Source organism: Candida oxycetoniae, assembly GCF_023343755.2.
Source record: "Candida oxycetoniae strain CBS 10844 chromosome Unknown scaffold4, whole genome shotgun sequence".
NCBI classification, from domain to species: Eukaryota; Fungi; Ascomycota; class Pichiomycetes; order Serinales; family Debaryomycetaceae; genus Lodderomyces; species Lodderomyces oxycetoniae.
Genome location: NW_026055367.1, coordinates 27,031 through 48,450, shown reverse-complemented (window position 1 = coordinate 48,450; position 21,420 = coordinate 27,031). Strand labels below are relative to the sequence as shown.

Sequence of the window (21,420 nt, the reverse complement as noted above, 5' to 3'; positions counted from 1 at the left end):
AGAGTCAGTAAGCTTGTCAGTAAGTGAGCTTGTTAGTAAGTGAGCTTGTCAATTAGCAAGCTTGTCAGTCAGTAAGCTCGTCAGTCAGTAAGATTGTCAGTCAGTAAGATTGTCAGTATCCGTTATTCTTGGGAATTTTTGAAAGCTAGCTGATAATCAGAAAGAAATGCCTATATAAAAAGAGAAATTGAAATTGAAATTGAAGCTATATCCATATAATGAAGTGCGCCCATTTTCCAACATTGCTTTTATTGGCCTCTCTGGTATTGGTATCTACTGTTTATTCAAATCAGTTATACTGCAAATGTCAGTGCAATAACAAGAATGTTATTATCAATCCAATAGACAAGTGTGGAAATTGCAATGAAGAGTACTGTTTACAGAAAGATCCTAAATTGTGCCATGAGGATCCCGATAATGACACATATCCGAAAAGTGATAAGGATATCAAAAAGGATATAATTATTAGCTGTTATCAAATTGAGTCGCTTAAAGAGGAGTTGATTATTTGTTTGTTTTTTGTGATTGTTTTTGGTTTATTGAGCTGGGTATTTTTTAGCGCCTTCTGGAAGGGCAGTATTTAACCAGACCACAAAATCTTGAAAAATCTTGAGATTCAAGAATGATTGAGAAAAGAAACTCAGTTTAGCTCAGCTCAGTTCCTCTCAGTAGATTAAACTGAGCCGAGTTCAAGTCAGCTCAGTTCACCTCATCCGATTAAGCTGAGTCGAGTTTATCTCAGTAGATTAAGCTGAGCCGAGTTTATCTCAGTAGATTAAGCTGAGCCGAGTTTATCTCAGTAGATTAAGCTGAGCCGAGTTTATCTCAGTAGATTAAGCTGAGTCGGGTTCATCTCAGCTCAGTTCACCTCAGCTCAGCCCATCTCAGTTCAGCTCAGCCGATTGAGTTGAGTCGGGTTCATCTCAGTAGATTAAGCTGAGTCGAGTTCATCTCAGCTCGGTTCACTTTAACTGATTGAGTTTAGTCCAGTTCATCTTCAGTAGATTAAGTTTAGTTGAGTTCCTCTCAGCCGATCAAGCTGAGTTGAGTTCCTCTCAGCCGATTAAGCTGAGTCGAGTTCACTTTAGCCTATTGAGTTGAGTTGAGCTCATCTCGGCTGATTAACTTGAGTCAAGTTCATCTCAGCCTATTGAGTTGAGTCAAGTTCACCTCTTTGTCAGCAGAGATTAATAGAAATCGAGTAAAGAGCTCATAGATACTACCTCTATATATTTCCATCTACTTAGATTAAAATTAAATCTTTATCAACTACCCCTACTTGTAATGAAATCCCACTCCATACCTTTATCAAGGTATGGAGTGGTATGGAGTGGTATCACTATTGGTTAAATACTACCAACTCCAATATCTTTCTCTCTACTAACCTCTACCAACTGGAAAACTGGAAAAGAAAAAAAAAAAAAAAATCCAAATCTTAAAAAAAAAAAAAAAAAAAAAAATTTTTTTATACACAAAAAATTCCTACTTTCTCTATAGTGAGATTTTTTTATTCTTCTTTACTATTATCAAACAAGGTCGACATTTCAAGCCATGGCTGAGGTGTCTGATAATAGTAGTGCTCCTAAGAAGCACAATGCCAAAGCAGAAGCTGCAGCTACTGCCACTACTACTAAAGGTGTTGCTGGCGATAAGGTGGGATCAGAAGTGGGAGATGAGTCGTCGATGGGATTTGATTCACAGAATAAACAAAATGTAGATCATCAAAACCAATTATCACAGGCTTATATCCAACAACAAGGCCCTCATCAGCAACAACAACACCCCCAGGAACTCGATGCTGCTAATGCCAATCTTTATAACCAGTCCTATGCTCAAAACTACGGAGTTAATTTTAATGGACATGTCAATTATTACAATAATAAAAATCAATATAATAACGGTGGAGGAGGAAACAAACATTATACGGGAAATAACAGACAAGGAGCTAATAGCAACGTTAATGCCTCAAGGTTCAACAGCAACAGTACCACGCCGATCCAGTCCCACAGAAAACTGTACAACAACAACAACAACAACAACAACAACAACAATAACAACAACAGCAGTAGCAATAACAATAACAGTCAGAAATTGAACCATCATCATCAACAACAACAACAACACCACCACCACCACCAACAACAACAGCAAGCTCAACAGCAAGCTCAACAGCAAGCTCAGCAACAAGCTCAACAACACCAACAGCAGCAGCATCAGCCACAAGTTCAAGTTCAAGTTCAGCAACAGCAACAGCAACAACACCTTGCTCAAGCACAAGCAGCTCAGTATGTCAATTTCGGCTACAATACGCCGCAACTTTATCAATATGGTTACTACCAACCAATGTATGTACAGCCTTTGCAATACGCTACACCTCAAGCAGCACAGGCTTACCCTCCTCCACAACATTCACCTGTGTCAAGTGGAAGTACTCCTCAGCATCGGCATCAGCAGATTGCAACACCGCCTATTAATAAAGTCAAGTTGACGACAAAAGATGGTAAAGTAGTTGATTTGGAGGAGAAAAAGAGGAAAACTGCTGCTTCAACACCAACTGCATCTCCTCTTCCCAAAAACGCTTCTCCTGCTACTGTATCTACTGCGGATGGTGCTGCATCCAATACGTTAAAAGAGGAAGCTACTCAGGCGGCAAACTCAACTTCAAGCAAAGAAGAAGTATCTGGAGAAACTACAACAAAAACGGCTGGACTTTCAGCAGCAGAGGAGTTTAAGAGGAAGATTAGGGAAAGAGCCGCTGCTGCCGCTGCCGCAAAGAAAAAGAAAGAAGAAGAAGACAATCAACAAAAGGCGCCAGTAGATGAAAGAAAGCAAGACAACAAGGCAGATAATATAGTAGAGGGCCAAGCAGAAGAAAAGGCAGAGGACGCTAAGCAAGACTTCAAATCAGAGGACACTAAAAAGACTATCAAACCCGTGGATTCAGAAGAGAAAGAACTGGCGATTGAGAAAACCAAGGAGGAGAGTGGAAAAGCTACTACATCGGAACCACAAACAGAGGCTGCTCCTATCGTTAAAGAGGAACCACAAGATGAAGGCAAAGTCGAAGCAAAAAAACCAGACAATGTGGAGAAAGTAGAGTCTACTATACCAAGTGTACCCTCGCCTTCAACTACAGAATCCCATGCTGTACCTGAAACAAAAACTAAGGTTAGCGAACAAACTATGCCAGCTGAGCCAGCTGAGCCAACCGAACCAGTTGAATCTGTTGAATCTGTTGAACCAGTTGAATCTGCTGAATCCGCTGAACCCGCTGAACTCACTGAACTCACTGAACCCGTTGAACCTGCTAAACCTTTTGAGTCTGCAGAACCTGCGGAACCTGTTGAGTCGGCTGAACCTGAAGAAGAGCTGAAATTAAACGACGAACCTTCTCAGCCAGAACTGAGTGAAGTATTAGAGGAGGAAGATGCTTCAAAAGAATACAGTGATAGTGAAGAGCTGAAGGAAACCACCCCTGTTGAGGAAGTAATTCCCTCGCTAAACCTTTCTCAATTTTTGGAAAAAACAAGTGAAGCCAAACCTATTGAGGATTTATTAGCAGTAACGTACCCTAAAGACATTCATGGTGTTGACAGTTCAAAACAACTTCTGGGTATTAAATACAGATACGATCCTCAATTTTTGATTCAATTTCGTGATTTGATTCAATTCGAAGTTGACCCTGAATTCAAGTCACGCTTGGACTTTATAGACACTACTGGTGGCCATCAAGGAGCTAAACGGTCTGGTTCTGCTCGTGAAGGTGCTTTACGTCCTGGAGCAGGAATGAGACAAGGAAGCGGTTTACCATCAAGGTATAATGGACCACAAAACAAAACAGGCATGGGCGGCGGATCTGGTGCTTATGATAGCAGACAAAATTCAAGAAGCGGTTCTAAGAGAAGAGGCGTGTCAAGTAGGGAGAAATCTACTAGAAAGGGACTTCCATCGAAACGATCAGGCACTGCTAGAGGTTCTGAGATGCGCGAAAAATCAGAAGAAGAAATGGCAAGGGAAGCCAAACAGGCTGAGGAAGTAAAACCATTGGAGGTAACTTCAAATAGATGGGTTCCAAAATCGAGACAACAAAAGACTGAAGTACGTTATGCAGAAGATGGAAGTATAATTTTGGAAAAAGAAGATGTTGAGAGAAAGATCAAATCCTTATTGAACAAATTAACTCTTGAAATGTTTACCACAATTACAGACGAGATGTTAGAAATTACAAAACAATCGAGATGGGAGAAGGATGCTCAGACCATCAAACAAACCATATCTTTTACATTTCAAAAAGCATGTGATGAACCATACTGGTCGGAGATGTATGCTAAATTCTGTGCCAAGATGACACAAAACATTCTTCCAGAAATTACCGATGAAACAACTACATTGAAAGATGGTACACATCCATCAGGAGGTGCTTTGGCAAGAAGAGTGTTGTTGACTACTTGTCAAGAGGAGTATGAAAAAGGCTGGGTGGACAAGTTGCCAACAAATCCCGATGGCTCACCATTAGAACCTGAAATGATGAGCGATGAATATTATGCCATGGCAGCTGCAAAGAGAAGAGGATTAGGACTTGTTAAATTTATTGGTCACTTGTACAATTTAAATATGTTGAATGATCAAGTCATTTACGTATGTCTTAAAGATCAGTGCAGCAATACTACTGATCCATCAGAGGATAGTTTGGAGAATTTGGCTCAATTAATCAAAACAGTTGGTCCTAAATTGGATTCAAATGAAAGAACCAAGACCATGCTTAAGCTTGTTTTTGAAAACATTGAGACTATATTGACAAGGGTTAAATTGAGCTCAAGAATAAAGTTCATGTTGATGGATTTGCAAGATTTGAGAAAGGCAAGGTGGCAAGATGGTAAATCCGCGCCTCAACCTACAACAATCGAGGCTATTCACAGAGATGCAGAGATTTTGAGATTTAAGCAAGAAAAAGATAAGAAGAAAAGGTACCAAAACAATATACCCGGTTCATCGTCATCGTCACATTATGGAGGTTCAGCATCACAATCGAGGTCGAGCTCAGGGCACGCATTGTATTCTTCGGCAGGTCAAGGATTTCATAAAAAATCTCCAAATTGGTTTCCACGATCTAATTCTAATTTGAGTGATTTAGCAAGTGAACGTGCTGGTAGTGGTAGTGGTAGTGGCAGTGGTATTGGTGCTGGTGGCCAAACCAGCAGCGGTTCAACCTCAACCAGTGCAACTGACCTTCAACGAGATTCTTCGAGAAGATCCGAGACACAGCAAGTGAATAGATTTGCAGCTCTAGATAATGATGAAGATGATGATGAAGACGAGGAGGAAGAGGAAGAGGAAGATGAGGCGGATGGAGCGGAACGAGAGGCAAAATGAAAGTCATGGTGAAGTGAAGAGAAGAGAAGAAAAAGAAAAGAAAAAAAAATAGAAAAACAAGAAGAAGAAGAAGAAGAGGAAGAGGAAGAGGAAGAAGAAGAAGAAGAAGAGGAAGAGGAAGAGGAAGAGGAAGAAGAAGTTAGACCAAGATTGGAATTGGCGAAGAATTTAAGGGTCATAAAGTTGGTTTTATAATGAACTAGACTCCCTTTCGTGCATTAAATATTTTCTGTATAGCCCTTTTTCACATTATTGATTACCTTTTTATTGAATTAAATTCTTTTGTAGGAAACCCCTTCTATGTGTGTTTTACCTTGTAAATTTTAGATTAGGGAACGAGTTGAATTAACTGAGTTGTTGGGGGATGTCAAAGATTATTTCAGGAGAAGTGATATGCAAAGTTGTAGTATCAACTTCGAATTTAGGTTCTGTTTCTACAGCGCTGATATCGTTCTCACTAAATGAAACAACAACAACGTCGTTTTCTGTCAATTGTTGTTGTTGTTGTTGTTGTTGTTGTTTTTCCATCTTCTCCTCCATTTTCTTGACTTCTTCGTGGTAATTGTATAGTAGATGGAAATGATCAGCAATTTCTCCACCATATTCAATCTGAGCACTACCGATTATCTCAATAATATCAGAGAGACCTTTGTTAATGTTATCACCCGTTTCAAACTGGTATTTCTTGCAAAGTGATAAAAGCGCACGCAATGGTAAAAGTGACAACTCTTTGCTTTCAAAAGCAAATAATAAAATCTGTTTAAATAGTTGTCTAGGAGAGACACCAGTTTCAAGGATCAATAATGCATAATATATTGAGGCCACAAGTGCATCATCATCATCATTATTATTATTACTGTTATTGTTGTTATCATCATCATTGCTACTGTATCCGCTGTCAATATCACTATTATCTGAGACTTGCATTTGCAAGTCATACTCCTCAATATTGCCATTATAACTAATTTGATCCAATGTACTTTTGCTTCTCTCCTGGCGTAGCAGAAAGTAAAGTTTCATCCTTTCCCATAACTGTTCGTAAAGCTTTTTTCTTGTATTTATGTCGACAGACATGCTCAGCAGGGTGTTTTCCCAAAATGAACTTATATCGTTCCACGATAAATTGAAACTTGGTTCCTCTTGACTTTTAAACAGCTGGCTAACTAGCTCAATAAAATTGATAGCTGTCCTTGAATCCCCATTAGCATGATCGATAATCATTTCCAAACATTTGCTATCAAACGATATCTTCCCGCAACGATAAAAGTACTTTCTTTTCAAATTTTCAAATCCTATTGCCCAGCACAACATGGCATTGAACTCGTTAAAAGTCAATTTGTTCAAGGTAAACACCTGGCACCGTGAAAGTATTGCTTTTCGTATTCTCCTCTGGGGCCTTGTAATAGTAGTTGCGCCTATCAAAACAATTCTACCATCTTCCATATACGGTAAGAGCCATTCCTGTTGCTGTTTAGTCAAACGATGAATTTCATCAATGAATACGATTGATTGTTGTTGGTCCTTCTTCAACGATACTAGTTGTCTAAAAAACTCAGTAGTTAAAGTGGTTGCCGAAATCTCGTAAATTGAATCTGGAGAGTACCCGCATGCTATTGGAAGGATTCTTGCTAAAGTTGTTTTGCCGTAACCTGGTGGACCAACAAGGAGCATAGATGGCAAATATCCCAATCTTATATAGTTTCTAATCAACCCATTTCTGCAATTAAGTAGATGATCCTGCCCAAAATAACTTTCCAATGAAGTTGGTCGAACAGCTTCCGAAAGCAGAACGTCTAGGTATTGGGCTCTGAAACTAGGAAGAGTGATATCTTCACTAATAGTCATCTAACATGTAACCAAAAAACAAAATATAACAAAGCAAGCGCCCATAGCTACCTTATCAAAAAAAAAACAAAAACTCAACCAACTCAACCAACTCAATCAACTCAACAACTTTAATCGACACAACAACTGAAGCAACACAAGGACACAAGCAACTAAACCGATTCAACAATACAACCTATTCGTGATAAGTTGAATTAAGGGGGCCCCTTTGATGTGAAAAAAAAGAAAACAGATACAATTGGTAGCTGTCAGCAGAAAAAAAGAAATCCAAAGGTAACTTTTACCCCAAACTTTTTGCACTGCTTTGGAGATTATCAAGAGAAGTAGGCATTTGGAAGTTACAAGTAGACAAGTGGGCCAGAGGGGGAAAAACACTTGGTTGCCGATTTACGAAATATAATAGCTTTTGAAAGGGCGTGAATATGTCATCTGTACTTAAGCTTACTATACCCGAGTCGTCGTATGATCTTTCTTCATACACACTACAACCGAGGTCAAAGTCGCAGTTGTTATTATATTTAATCAGATTGACACGAGGAGCTGCGATTTCGCTAGTTATTACATATTTGGTTGGATTTTTTATTGTCAAGCCTTTATTGGAGACTACGGTGTCTCGTCGTTTTGAGTTACTAGAATGTATACGTGGGAATCTTCGTGACTTTTATCTCAAAGCCATAACGAAAATCAATTATATTCCAATAGTAGCGATTAAACGGAATGACAAACTATACGCGGATGCCATCACACAAACAGAGCCACCTTCTTTGGGCGGTTTTGAGGAAAAGGAAGATACCTTGTTTCAGACAGACTTACATAAAAAGTTGAAAAAAGTATCAACATTACTACAGGATAGTGTTCGAAGCTATTCAGTTGAAAATTTGGCCAATTGCAAGAGCTTCTCCTACTCAATTAAGGATCTTCAAAACAAGGCAGATTTGATATACTTCAACGAGGACGAGTTTTTCCTTTTGGATGAAACAGCTAGCTTGGTTAGGGCAGCAGAAGCAACAACAACCAGCAACAAAAGGTTGAGGAGGAGAAACTTGGCAGTGGACACGAGAAATGAAATCAGAAGTATCAAAGGATTGTATATGAGTGGTCAAGTTTAGTGATCCTGATTGTGCAAAGAGGGAGGGGAAAGAGAGAGGGGAAAGAGAGAGAGAGAGAGAGAGAGAGAGAGAGAAGGAGAAAATAGACCTGTTTAGCACAAGGGTTCAATTTCTTTGAATTAGCAGCCTTTTGTCATTGTTTGTAGGTCTCTTGTACTATCATTTTATTTCTATCAATAGACACTATCGAGCGACACTATCGAGCAGAGCGAGATAGTGTTGTAACAAGTCACTGAGTGTTGCTCTACTATCTCGCTCTTCAACAAGTCACTGAGTGTTGCTCTACTATCTCGCTCTTCAACAAGCCACTGAGTGTTGCTCGATATTGTTGTAACAAGCCTCTAAGTGTTGCTCTACTATCTCGCTCCGCTCGATAGTGGAGCAGCCTTGACTTCAAAAATACACAGAAAAAAATAATTGGGAAAACCATCCTGATCTGGTTTAATAATTAACAATACCTCATGGCGAAAACGAAGATAATTGATAGCGAAGATGAGTTAGAAAGCAATGAAATCTATTCAGAGAATGTCTCTGAGGGTCTGATTTCTGCTTCCAATGATAATGAGGGTGCTTTTCTGGAACCTGAAAGTACGATTGCGAAACTTTCAAGAGAACGAAAGAACAAAGTCGTTGAAGAGGAGGATGAAGAGGATGAGGAGGATGAAGAGGATGAGGAGGATGAAGAGGATGAGGAGGATGAAGAGGATGAGGAGGATGAAGAGGATGAGGAGGATGAAGAGGATGAGGGGGGTATAGAGGATGAGGGGGGTATAGAGGATGAGGAGGATGAAGAGAATGAGGAGGGTATAGAGGATGAGGATGCGGACGAAGAGGACGATGATGGAGTAGAGGATGAGGAGGATGAGGAGGAAGAGGAGCTTGACGAGGATACTGCAAATGACGACAATTATGGTGTTAACGCTTCTGATAGCGATGTAGGTTTAGAATTAAAGGATGGGCTTGAAGAAGAATTGGAGGTGGAGGAAGAAGAAGAAGAGGAGGAGGAGGAAGAGGAAGAAGAAGAAGACTCAAACGGATCAAAGGTTACGATTAAGCAGGCACGAGGTTCCAAATCTCAACCTAGAAAGTCAATAAAGATCACCATCAAACCTCCTACGAGAAAAGAATCGAAACAGAAATCTAGGGATCTGATGTTGAAAGTGTCACTGTTTGCTTCCTCGTTAGGAACAGCAGCTAAGCCGACCACCCGTAAACGACATGTAAGCTATTACCAAGACGAAACTGACGATTTATTTGAAGAGTTTTCAGAAGAAGAGGAACAACCAGCACAAAAATCTTTGAAGAAGGTTAAAATAAAACCGTTACAACAGAGTAAACCCAAGGGGGTCCCAAATGTTGATCCTGATTTGTTGTTGACCGATGAGGAAGAGGAGTATGATCCTAGTGCATCGAATGACATTACAAAGATGACTGAACGACAGAGGGCTAGACTCAATGCCGACGAAACAGGTGAAGATCGGTTAATAGAATTGGACAAAACCGGTAAGAAACACAAATTGAGAAAAGAGAAAAAGGAAGTAGAGGAAACGGAGGAAGAAGCAGCACTTCGTAAAGCTGAAAATGCTCGAAAAAGACTAGATTATAAGAACAAGATACTCGAGGAGGAGAAAAGAGACACCTTGAATAAGTTGTTAAAGAGAAGGGCAACAAAATCGAGAGAGGTAATAAAAGACGACAAGACAGAAAATGGAGGAGGAGGAGGAGGAGGAGGAGAAGGAGGAGAACAGGATGAAGATGCAAACTTATTTTACAAGGAAAGAAGACCAACATGGCACCACCCTGCACTTGTAAGATATATTACAAATACAACGAACTTGAATGGGAATTCCATTCTCGCGTTTAACTAAATACAAATAACCATATAATATACTATACCGTTCTTTTTTCTTTTACTATTGAACAATCTCTCTCTGATTCAACTACACGGATTTGGTTACTACTGGGACACTATCAAGCAAAGCGAGATAGTGGAGCACACCAGCTGCCACCAACACTATCGACACTATCAGGTGTAGTCAATGTGCTCCACTTTCGAGCGAAGCGAGATGGTGTCGTAGTGTCACTAGTCAGTGGAGTCCAATAGAGAAAGATATAGACCTAGTAGAAAGAGATGTAATAGTAGCTCGATAGTGTCGTAGTGTCACTAGTCAGTATGCTGCACTATCTCGCTTCGCTCGATAGTGTCATAATGTCACTAGTCAGTATGCTCCACTATCTCGCTTCGCTCGATAGTGTCGATAGTGTCGATAGTGTCGATGCTGTCGTACCAAGAAAAAAAATCAATTTGAATTATTGTTTGTCCTTATGTTTTTTCTTAACAATCCCAACAATGCAGAAGATGAGTGAGGGAAAGTAAATCAAAACAAACTAAAAAGGTGGTTTGTTAAGTGGCAATTTTTTTTCATGATAACTTCCAACACTATAGTTTATATATTCCTTGCACCCGAATTTGTCGATTTTGATTTTGAAGATTAATATTGAACACAGTAGATTTTTTTTTATACTACTCGACCTAAAGGCCGACCCCCATCACCGTGACCGCTCACAATAATATTAAGATATAAATACAATTAACGAGCAAAAATATACACACATATTTGTGCAGGAGGAACGCGGAATGAATACAGCATCGTCGGTGCCGTTTTCACAACAGCTGATACATGCATCGCAACACCACCAACAGCAGCAGCAGCAACAACAACAACAGCAACAACAACAGCAGCAGCAGCATCAAGCACCATTACTACAACAACCACCGCTTCCTCCTCCTCCTCAACCATCATTATTACCACAACACACGGGTCCTTCCGCGCGACCAGGATTACAGCGTAATGCGAATTTTAGTGGTAGCCCTATTCTTACAAAAAACTCATTTTCAAATGGTGTTGCGAATCCCCTTAATAAACCTACTCCGTATCAAAATAACTCGATGATGCATCCAGCGCCATCACTGCCACCACTGCAGTTCCAGGGTCTGTCGACCAATAACTCTCAAGGCGATACACCAGTAATGGGATTCCAACCGCCACCTCAGCAGCAGCAGCAGCAGCAGCCGCATGCACCATCCAATTTTCAAATGAAACCATCAGGTGCGATAGATGGACTTAATCTTCAAATGCCGCAACATGCAAGAGTTGGTAAAATGCAGAATCCTTCCTTTCCGTCATCTGTGGCAGCTGCTTCTTTTCCATCTCAACAGTATTTTACCAATAACCCTGCGTTCAATCAATTAGTCAATAACATGGCTTCAGTACCGCCGCAACAAAGAAGACAACAACAACAACAACAACAACAACAACAACAGCAACAACAACAACAACAACAACAACAACAACAACAACAACAACAACAACAACAACAGCAGCAACAACAACAACTGATACCGCAACAATTAGTTCCACACGGGGCATTACCTGTAAATACAGCAGGCCCAGGAGTGATACCTGATCAAGTGATGCAAGATTTCAATATGCGAATGGTGAAGCGAAACCTAGGCAATGCTGCTGCCATGCGCGTGTTGGATTTAATTGATTTTGTGACTAATGAAAAGTTTGAAAATTTGAGTAAACTTGAATTCTGGCGACGTATCATTCCAGCTTATTTCCTACCAACTGCCATTTTGAGATTGCATTTACATAATAAGCCAAGTTCAGGTGAAAAATCTATTAGTGAGCAAATTGGATTGAATTTTGAGTTTTTGAAATTGGGAGCTAACAGCAACACTCAATTTGAACTCAATACAACCACAGCTCCTTCCTTTCTAGCTAATTGTGTATCTGACTCGGAAACAAAAAAGTTTCTGATTGATTTGAATGGAATACGATTTCAAGTTTTGAACAATGGGTCTATTATACTTGTTGCGAAATTGAAAATGAACTACAAGTATATTGATGACACAGAGTCAGAAATTAAAGGAACAATCAAGATGTTTATGAGCAGAGACTTGAGAATAGAATGGATCGATGTCAGCTGTTTGGACTATAAAAGTCTTGTGGCTTTCAAACCAACATCTTCAGTGAATCGAAATGCTTCCTTGAACGAGTTATATCGCAAATCCAAAACATTTCTTAATGCAAGTACTTATGGGTTAAACGCCCATGATGCCAGGAGCCTACAAATTGGTGATATTTTATCTCACTTGAGACAACTAATAGACTTTAGTCAACAAAGTAAAGTCCAATCACCACAAAAGGCACTAGAGCTATTATTATCCACGTTCACAACTTCAACACAAACACTGTCATTTATTCATAAAGCTGTTGGAGGAAGTATGCCCATGGGCCCACCACAAGAGCAATTCCAGTCTCAACTAACAGCGCAGGCGCAATTTCAAGCTACGGCATCTGGGCAACCTTCAGTACAGCAAAATCAAGGACAAGGACAAGGACAGGGTCAAGGTCAAAATGAAGGACAAGTACTAGGTCTAAATCAAAGTGAAGGCGAAGGAAAAGGTCAAGGAAAGGTGCATAGAAGCAACTCTTCTATGCAAGCTGCCACCAATATTTCATCACCATCTCCAAAGACGATACATGCTGAAGAGCCGAAAAAAAAGAGAAAAGCAAGCATTCCTGCAAGTGGTTTAAATAACGAAGTTAACAAGAGGAGAAAATAGTTTGTGATGATGATGATGATGATGTAATGCAATGCTAGAATTTACTACTTATATTCCTGTAATTGTTATTTAAACCAATGGTGTTCCTGTCCTGCTTTATTTTAGATGGAGTTTCCTTTATTCTTTTTCTTTTGATCAGTATTTTCTTCAGTTCCAAAGCTTGTTGTTCCTTCTTCAATTTTTGTCTTTCCCTTCTTTCAAATAATCTATCCTCATCACGATCATTTGGTACCCAAGTACTTTTCAAAATTCTCCGTACAGCTTCTGGTGATATATGGAAGAATTGAGCCAAATCAATAGTTTTGTAATGAGGAAAAGTTTCCTTCAACTCTCGTAAATTTATCATTTCCTGACGACTTAGCTTTCTTTGCGGGTTCCAACTTTGATATTTCGATTTCTGCGTGAGTGTACGTTTCACCCAGTGTGGAAGCAGAGCTCTCATCTCTTTTGTCAAAAGTACATCCAGTTCAAGTTTGGTCGGTTCGGGGTTAGCCAGTTTAGTGTTAGCCAGTTTAGGGTTAGCCAGTTCAGAATTAGCCAGTTCAGGTTGAGATGTCTCCACAGTCGGCCGCTCCAACGGTTCTGCCTTTTTAAATGGTGGCGGAGTTTTCCCGCTGTTAGGTGTTGAGTTGTGATTAATAAAGTGGGGATTTTGCGGGCTTGATTTGGTTTGATGATCGTGATTACTACTAGTACTACACCTTGAAATGAATCGTAATTGCGTTTGATTGATGTATCGCGCATTACAAATAACTCGCCGTTTGACTATCCCAATTCTCAAGTAAGGATTAGCAGCTGCGGCTGCTACCTGTTGCCATTTCGTCATTACGTTAAATAAGGACCAATTCTTATCTAACCAAATTGCAAAAAGACAAGTCAAGGAGATGAGATTAGAAAGTGTCGTGCAAATATCACAAATTGAATAAAAGAAACAGAAAACATTTCAAGCTGGCCACACTTTACTTTTTTACTTGACATTTCATATTATCACCATAGTTGTGAAATTGTAATTGCTTGAGTTTTAGTAGTTTGCTGAACCTTTGTAGTTGCTTGGCTTTCGACGAAATCATTGGTTCTTTTTACGATGATTCTGGATAGTCAGTTGAACACAATAGCGTTGACATTTGGATTTGCATCAATTGTTTTAATTTTGGTTTATCATGCAATCTCCACCAACTTGAATAATTTGAAATATAAAAAGGATCAGTGATCTCTCTAACGAGTCTCTAGCGAGTCTCTAGCGAGCAAAGCGAGCTAGAGAGGAAGAGGAAGAGGAAGGTTGTCGTGAGGAAAAGAGGAAGATTGTCATTAGAAAAAGAGGAAGATTGCCCTTAGCGAGGTGAGAAAAAGAGGAAGATTGTCATGAGAAAAAGAGGAAGAATGCTCTTAGCGAGGTGAGAAAAGGAGGAAGATTGCATGAGAAAAAGAGGAAGATTGCCCTTAGCGAGGTGAGAAAAAGAGGAAGATTGTCATGAGAAAAAGAGGAAGATTGTCATGAGAAAAAGAGGAAGATTGTCATGAGAAAAAGAGGAAGATTGTCATGAGAAAAAGAGGAAGATTGTCATGAGAAAAAGAGGAAGAATGCTCTTAGCGAGGTGAGAAAAGGAGGAAGATTGCATGAGAAAAAGAGGAAGAATGCTCTTAGCGAGGTGAGAAAAAGAGGAGATTGTCATGAGAAAAAGAGGAAGAATGCTCTTAGCGAGGTGAGAAAAGGAGGAAGATTGCATGAGAAAAAGAGGAAGAATGCTCTTAGCGAGGTGAGAAAAAGAGGAAGATTGTCATGAGAAAAAGAGGAAGAGTGCCCTTAGCGAGGTGAGAAAAAGAGGAAGAGTGTCCCTAACGAGGTGAGAAAAAGAGGAAGGTTGTATGAGAAAAGAGGGAGATTGTCATGAGAAAAAGAGAAAGATTGTCCCTACCAATTTTCTAGCTTGCTTTGCTCGCTAGAGAGGAAGAGGAAGAATGTCCTTAACAATTCTTTAGTTTGCTTTGCTCGCTTCTGAAATGAAAAATAACTACTTATTGTGCTCCACTATCTCGCTATGCTCGATAGTGTGGGCTTTGCTCGCTTCTGAAATGAAAAATAACTACTTATTGTGCTCCACTATCTCGCTTTGCTCGATAGTGTCGGCTCGATAGTGTCGGCTCGATAGTGTCGGCCACCTGTAACAAGAAAAGAGCTTAATCTTTTGAGGCTTCTTTCAATCTTTTGGGAAAGAAATGTTTTTGAGATGTACAATGAGGTGCCAAAGGAAGGAAGGAGAGGAAATAATGAACAGAGTTTATATAGTATTGTTTTTTTCAAACCAAAAATAAAGATATACATTATTTACCCAAAAATAAAGATGTACATCATTCACCTCAATTTCTATATATCACCGACTTGAATTACCCCAGGTAGCTCCATTTACTCTTAGCTACTCCAATTAACTCCATTGACTCAAAGCTTTTGAGTTACCTTTTAACCTGATTATACATCACGTGACCTTTCATTACCTGTTTTTTTTTTTTCCCACCCGCTTAAAGGAACAATGTAAATTCAAAGTGAGCGATAAAAACAAATGGCGGGAAATAATAGAAGGACGAAAAAAAAAAAAAAAAAGTGATGTTTGTATATTAGTCATTTATAGTTATAGGTTAACCAAATACGTATGGAATTTAAAATCCAGGATTCACCATCTTGACCGCTAGCTAGAAATATCCAGGTTTTATACATTCGCTTCCTACCCTTTTCCAAGCCCCCCTCCCCTCCCCTTTTTGTTTTTGTTTGTTTGTTTGTTTTTTTGGTTTTTTTTTAGACAAGAGCGGGTAACGAAAAATAATTAATCAATGACTAATCAAGATCAGTTAGAACAGGATGAGAAAGCTGGCGATAGCACTGCAAAGGATATTTCTATGGTTGATGTAAGCAATGTTGCGGAGAATACATCAAGTGTGAACGATGTTCCAAGTAACAATAATTTTATCAGTGCTGCCACTGATGATATTGATTTGAACCGAATGAATATCGATAAAGAGACTAGTGACCATGTTGAAAATGCAGAGGAAGCAAGTGATAAGATGCATATTGACCGTTCGTCAACTACTTTAGTGCAAGAATCGGAAAACAAAAATGACGAATCTTTGAATCAAGAGCAGCAACTACATCAACAACAAAGTCCACAACAACAACAACAAAGTCCACAACAACAACAACAAAGTCCACAACAACAACAACAAAGTCCACAACAACAACAACAAAGTCCACAACAACAACAACAAAGTCCACAACAACAACAACAAAGTCCACAACAACAACAGCAAACACAGCAGCAACAGCAAACACAGCAGCAACAGAAACATCCAGAACAAGTCTATACTGTACCCATTGACATCAAATGGATTCAAGGTGGAGAAAAAGTTTATGTTACAGGATCGTTCACTGGCTGGAGGAAAATGATTGGTTTGATGAAACAACATGATGGGAATTTTTCCCTTACACTAGGTCTTCCCGTTGGAACTCATAGACTAAGATTTATTGTAGATAACGAATTGAGATACTCGGACTTTTTACCTACAGCAACAGACCAAACGGGGAACATTGTTAATTACATTGAAGTGAGCCCCCCACCTCCAAAAGAACAATCACTTACTCTGGAAGAACAAGCTAACGAAAATGAAGCTACAGATGCTTCTTGCTTGACCAGTCGAAAATCCACAAGATGGCAACTTACTAATGATGAAGATGATATGGGTAATGGGTACTCGCGCTACTATGATCAAAATATTGAAAAACAGAAATTGCACTTTACTACAAATATACCTCCCATTTTCACCGATCCAAAAGTAATGGAACAATACTATGTAGCTATCGATAAACAATCAAAGTCTAGCAACGGACAACAACAAGCATGGTTACATCCCCCACAACTACCACCTCATTTAGAAAGTGTTATTTTGAACAACTTTAATAGCAACGATAATAATTCTGGAGCATTGCCAACTCCAAACCATGTTGTTTTAAACCATTTGGCTACTACATCGATAAAGCACAATACTTTAGCTGTGGCCTCTATAATGCGTTATAGAACAAAATATGTTACGCAAGTATTATATGCCCCTTTATAAGATAGAAATAGGAAAGAAAAATAAAGATGTGCAGGGTGGTGAGAACTAAACGAATATAGATAATGGGTTACGTTACTCTTATAATAGATGATGTATTTGTACTTATATTCTACCTTGGGGTAAAAAAGAAAAAAAAAAGAAAAAAATAAACTTGAATACTTTGCCTAAAGAGTTATAGATTGAACTTTACAGACTTAGTAATCATTGCCATAGGAGTCTCCACCTCTCCTTGACGAGCCATAGCTGTCGTCATTGCCGTAGGAACCTCCACTTCTATTGGAGGATCCATAGGTGTTATCATCTCCACCTCTATTGGAGGATCCGTAGGTGTTATCATCTCCACCTCTATTGGAGGATCCGTAGGTGTTATCATCTCCACCTCTATTGGAGGATCCGTAGGTGTTATCATCTCCACCTCTATTGGAGGATCCGTAGGTGTTATCATCTCCACCTCTATTGGAGGATCCGTAGGTGTTATCATCTCCTCCTCTATTGGAGGATCCGTAGGTGTTGTCGTCATTGCCGTAGGAGTCACCACCTCTCTTTGACGAGCCATAGCTGTCGTCATTGCCGTAGGAACCTCCGCTCTTATTTGATCCGTAGGTGTTGTCGTCATTGCCGTAGGAGTCACCACCTCTCCTTGACGAGCCATAACTGTCGTCACCTCTACCTATGTTCAGTGAATCATACTTAGAACCATCATTATCTCCCTTTGAGTCGTCTTTATCGTGTTTACCCAATCCAAAAACCATTGTTACTTTTCAATTGATCTGTAAGGAACAATTTACCATTTGTCAATTGGTTTTTGAGACACGGGTTCAGTAATGTTTTTATATGATTTATAGTCCTTCTCCATCGTGGCTTTATTCAATAATTAATATGAAATTCCTATAATCCCTATTCACCCCTCTTCACTCTCCTTTCCCCTTTCCCCCTTCCCCCTTTACAATTTTATTTTAAAGCAAATTTTGGCATTTAGCAATTAATTTTTAAACACAAAAATTCACCATGCGACTTTGGTGTTCGCAGATTAACACAGATCAACACAGATCAACACAGATCAACATTTTTCTATATAGTAGAAGAGATGCAAAGTAATTGTTTATTAGGGAAGTAGAGGAAGCAAAAGAAACGTTTTGAAACCATAGTACATGAATGAAGAAGGTGTGACCTACAATTTTAATTGAAAGGGGGATTCATGGAAAATGTCATGGAGTCATTCGAAAGAAAACGTGTGTTTTCATACTTGTTATGTAGGTGGTTTTTCATCAGTTTTGAAAATTTCATATTAAAATTACGAACCGCGCGTAGTTTAAGGAAGAAGGAAAAAATTGTTTGACGAAAAACCAAATCGGCAACTGCGTCCTTACATCATTGAATTACACATTACACGTTTTGTTTTAAAAATCAAAAAAGGGAAAAAGGGGACTTAGTGTGGTGTTTGACTATTGTCTCAGTGAAGCATTGAAATGATACTTCTCTAGAAAAAGTAACAAAAGCGGCATACTCTCAGTAGAGCTAAAGTAGAACAAAGTTTTTACAGTATCCCAAAATCGTAATGAGCGGAAAAAATTGGAAAATAAACTCTATGATTGGAATTAAGCTGGTAATAAACGAGAGAAGAAAAGTGCTTTGGAACGACAGAATAGCAACATTAATTGATCACCCGGTTATAATACCACAGGTATTGTAAACTTTTATGCAATATCTGGTTCCTAAGCCCTGATCCAAAAATATCGAAAGCAAACCAACTAAGCCAATTCAAACTGTGGGTTTTAAATAAGCAAGTCAGCTCTTTTCTTTTAGAAGAGAGATCTGTAGAGATGCCGAAATGAATTGTTTATGGGCAAACAAACTGATGACATCAATTGCAACTTTTTTTTTCCCTTGTACTTTTTTTGCACCCAAAACAAAATAAAAACAACACTATCGAGCAACACTATCGAGCAACACTATCGAGCAACACTATCGAGCAGAGCGAGATAGTGTTGCAACAGGCTAGTTAGTGTTACAGCAAGCTATCAGGTGTCGCAACAGGCTAGTTAGTGTTGCAACAGGCTAGTTAGTGTTGCAGCAAGCTATCAGGTGTCGCAACAGGCTAGTTAGTGCTGCAATGAGCTATCAAGTGCCGCAATGAGCTATCAAGTGCCGCAATGAGCTATCAAGTGCCGCAATGAGCTATCAGGTGCCGCAATGAGCTATCAAGTGCCGCAATGAGCTATCAAGTGCCGCAATGAGCTATCAGGTGCTGCTACACTATCTCCTCCACTACCTCCCTCTACTCGATAGTGGAGTACACTGACATTAAATTGTTTTGAAAAATGTACACGAACTCCAACTTTTGAGAAGAAGCAAAAAAAAAAAAAGAAAAAAGAGAAAAATACCAACTAAGTAAAAGAAGAAGGAGGAATCAAGTGATATACTTCATCAGACCAAGGTTCCACATAGATACACACCGCGCCTCCAGGTCAAGTTTCAGCACTGTATATAAATGTCTGTTCAGATTTTCAAGGATCAGGTTGAAGAGGATAGGGGCGAAAATGCCCGGATGTCAGCATTTGTCGGGGCAATTGCAGTTGGTGATTTAGTGAAATCTACATTGGGACCAAAAGGTATGGACAAATTGTTACAAAGTGCAAGTAATCCTGATCATGCGATAGTTACTAATGATGGTGCTACTATTTTAAAGTCTATCCCCTTTGAAAATCCTGCTGCTAAAGTTTTGGTGAATATTTCAAAAGTTCAGGATGATGAAGTAGGCGATGGAACAACATCAGTAACGGTTTTATGTGCTGAGTTGTTGAGAGAAAGTGAAAAATTGATTGACCAGAATATACATCCCCAGACTATTATTGAGGGTTTTAGAATAGCTAGAAAACACGCGATGGCAACCTTGGATAAAAGTGCAATAAATAACGGATCAAATCCAGCCAAGTTTAGAGAGGATTTGTTAAACATTGCTAAAACAACCTTGTCTTCCAAGATTTTATCCCAAGACAAGGATATGTTTGCAAATTTGGCAGTGGATGCCATATTAAGATTAAAAGGATCCACCAACTTAAATCATATTCAAGTAATTAAAAAAGTGGGTGGGAAACTAGCCGACTCCTATTTGGATGAAGGTTTTATTTTGGAAAAGAGGTTTGGAGTTGGCCAACCCAAGAAGGTTCAAAATGCAAGGATATTGATTGCCAATACCTCAATGGACACTGACAAGGTCAAGATATTTGGAGCCAAGTTTAAAGTCGATTCTACTTCCAAGTTAGCCGATTTGGAAAAAGCCGAAAAATTAAAGATGAAGAACAAAATTGACAAGATTAAAAAGTTTAACATCAATGTATTTATAAATCGTCAGCTCATTTACGATTACCCAGAACAACTATTTACAGATGCCAATATCAACTCTATAGAACATGCAGATTTTGACGGCGTTGAAAGATTGGCATTGGTTACCGGTGCTGAAGTTGTTAGTACTTTTGATCACCCAGAAAAGGTAAAGACGGGTTACTGCGAATGCATTGAGGAGATATTTATTGGCGAAGACCCCTTTTTGAAATTTTCTGGTGTTGCGGCAGGTGAAGCATGTACAATTGTGTTACGTGGTGCTACAGAGCATGTGTTGGATGAAGCGGAAAGATCTTTACATGATGCTTTATCTGTTTTGTCCCAAACTACCAAAGATACCAAAACGGTACTTGGAGGTGGATGTGCCGAGATGATTATGGCAAAAGCTGTTGACCAGGCGGCAACAAATGAAGCGGGAAAGAAAGCTCTTGCTATTGAAGCATATAGTAGAGCCTTGAGACAGCTACCCACTATATTAGCAGACAATGCTGGGTACGATTCAAGTGAATTGGTTATAAAATTGAGATCCGCTATATACAATGGACTAACGACTTCTGGATTGGACTTGAACAATGGTGTAGTAGCCGACATGAGAGAATTGGGCGTCGTTGAAAGTTATAAGTTGAAAAAAGCCGTGGTGAACTCTGCAACTGAAGCAGCAGAAGTGTTGTTGAGAGTGGACAATATTATTCGCGCCAAACCACGTACTGCTGATAGAAACCGTTAAAAAACTAATTTTGAGATATAGCTTAATAGAAGTTGAGAGTAATTTCTTATAAGAGAGAGAGAGAGAGAGATAGGAAGAATTCTTTTATATCCTCCCTTCCATTCTTTGTAGCACCACCAGCGAACATGTTCCTCTCTTCCCCCCCCCCCCCAAAGCTTTGGGGGCCTTAACCGCCAAGTCTCGCGATTGAAAAAAAAAAAAAAAAAAAAAAAAAAAAAAAAAAAAATCAGCCAGTCTAATTTTTTTCTTTCAAATCAATCATCGTAGATTAACCTACGGTACAA

General features: G+C 39.3%; 7 protein-coding genes across 7 annotated transcripts; 4 read left to right on the top strand and 3 right to left on the bottom strand. All coding sequences in view use genetic code 12, as the record gives it.

Moving 5' to 3' along the window:
* Nucleotides 1-1,551: 1,551 nt before the first annotated feature.
* On the top strand, nt 1,552-5,373 carry TIF4631 (translation initiation factor eIF4G; the record flags this gene model as incomplete). The annotated part of the gene is made up of 1 exon (XM_049326904.1): nt 1,552-5,373. The coding sequence occupies one exon, from the start codon at nt 1,552-1,554 to the stop codon at nt 5,371-5,373; it is 3,822 nt and encodes a 1,273-aa protein (XP_049181846.1).
* Nucleotides 5,374-5,718: 345 nt separating this feature from the next.
* Nucleotides 5,719-7,218, bottom strand: KGF56_000941 (uncharacterized protein; the record flags this gene model as incomplete). Its single annotated transcript, XM_049326903.1, has 1 exon — nt 5,719-7,218. One exon carries the CDS (start codon nt 7,216-7,218, stop codon nt 5,719-5,721), a length of 1,500 nt encoding a protein of 499 aa, XP_049181845.1.
* Nucleotides 7,219-7,640: 422 nt separating this feature from the next.
* KGF56_000940 (uncharacterized protein) lies at nt 7,641-12,960 on the top strand (the record flags this gene model as incomplete). Its single annotated transcript, XM_049326902.1, has 6 exons — nt 7,641-7,678; nt 7,745-8,207; nt 8,804-10,135; nt 10,309-10,362; nt 11,002-12,616; nt 12,683-12,960. The coding sequence occupies 6 exons, from the start codon at nt 7,641-7,643 to the stop codon at nt 12,958-12,960; spliced, it is 3,780 nt and encodes a 1,259-aa protein (XP_049181844.1).
* Nucleotides 12,961-12,994: 34 nt separating this feature from the next.
* On the bottom strand, nt 12,995-13,786 carry KGF56_000939 (uncharacterized protein; the record flags this gene model as incomplete). Its single annotated transcript, XM_049326900.1, has 1 exon — nt 12,995-13,786. One exon carries the CDS (start codon nt 13,784-13,786, stop codon nt 12,995-12,997), a length of 792 nt encoding a protein of 263 aa, XP_049181843.1.
* Nucleotides 13,787-15,786: 2,000 nt separating this feature from the next.
* KIS1 (Kis1p) lies at nt 15,787-17,064 on the top strand (the record flags this gene model as incomplete). Its single annotated transcript, XM_049326899.1, has 1 exon — nt 15,787-17,064. One exon carries the CDS (start codon nt 15,787-15,789, stop codon nt 17,062-17,064), a length of 1,278 nt encoding a protein of 425 aa, XP_049181842.1.
* A 194-nt stretch (nt 17,065-17,258) lies between these two features.
* On the bottom strand, nt 17,259-17,816 carry DDR48 (DNA damage-responsive protein 48; the record flags this gene model as incomplete). Its single annotated transcript, XM_049326898.1, has 1 exon — nt 17,259-17,816. The coding sequence occupies one exon, from the start codon at nt 17,814-17,816 to the stop codon at nt 17,259-17,261; it is 558 nt and encodes a 185-aa protein (XP_049181841.1).
* Nucleotides 17,817-19,555: 1,739 nt separating this feature from the next.
* On the top strand, nt 19,556-21,136 carry CCT2 (chaperonin-containing T-complex subunit; the record flags this gene model as incomplete). The annotated part of the gene is made up of 1 exon (XM_049326897.1): nt 19,556-21,136. The coding sequence occupies one exon, from the start codon at nt 19,556-19,558 to the stop codon at nt 21,134-21,136; it is 1,581 nt and encodes a 526-aa protein (XP_049181840.1).
* Nucleotides 21,137-21,420: the final 284 nt, after the last annotated feature.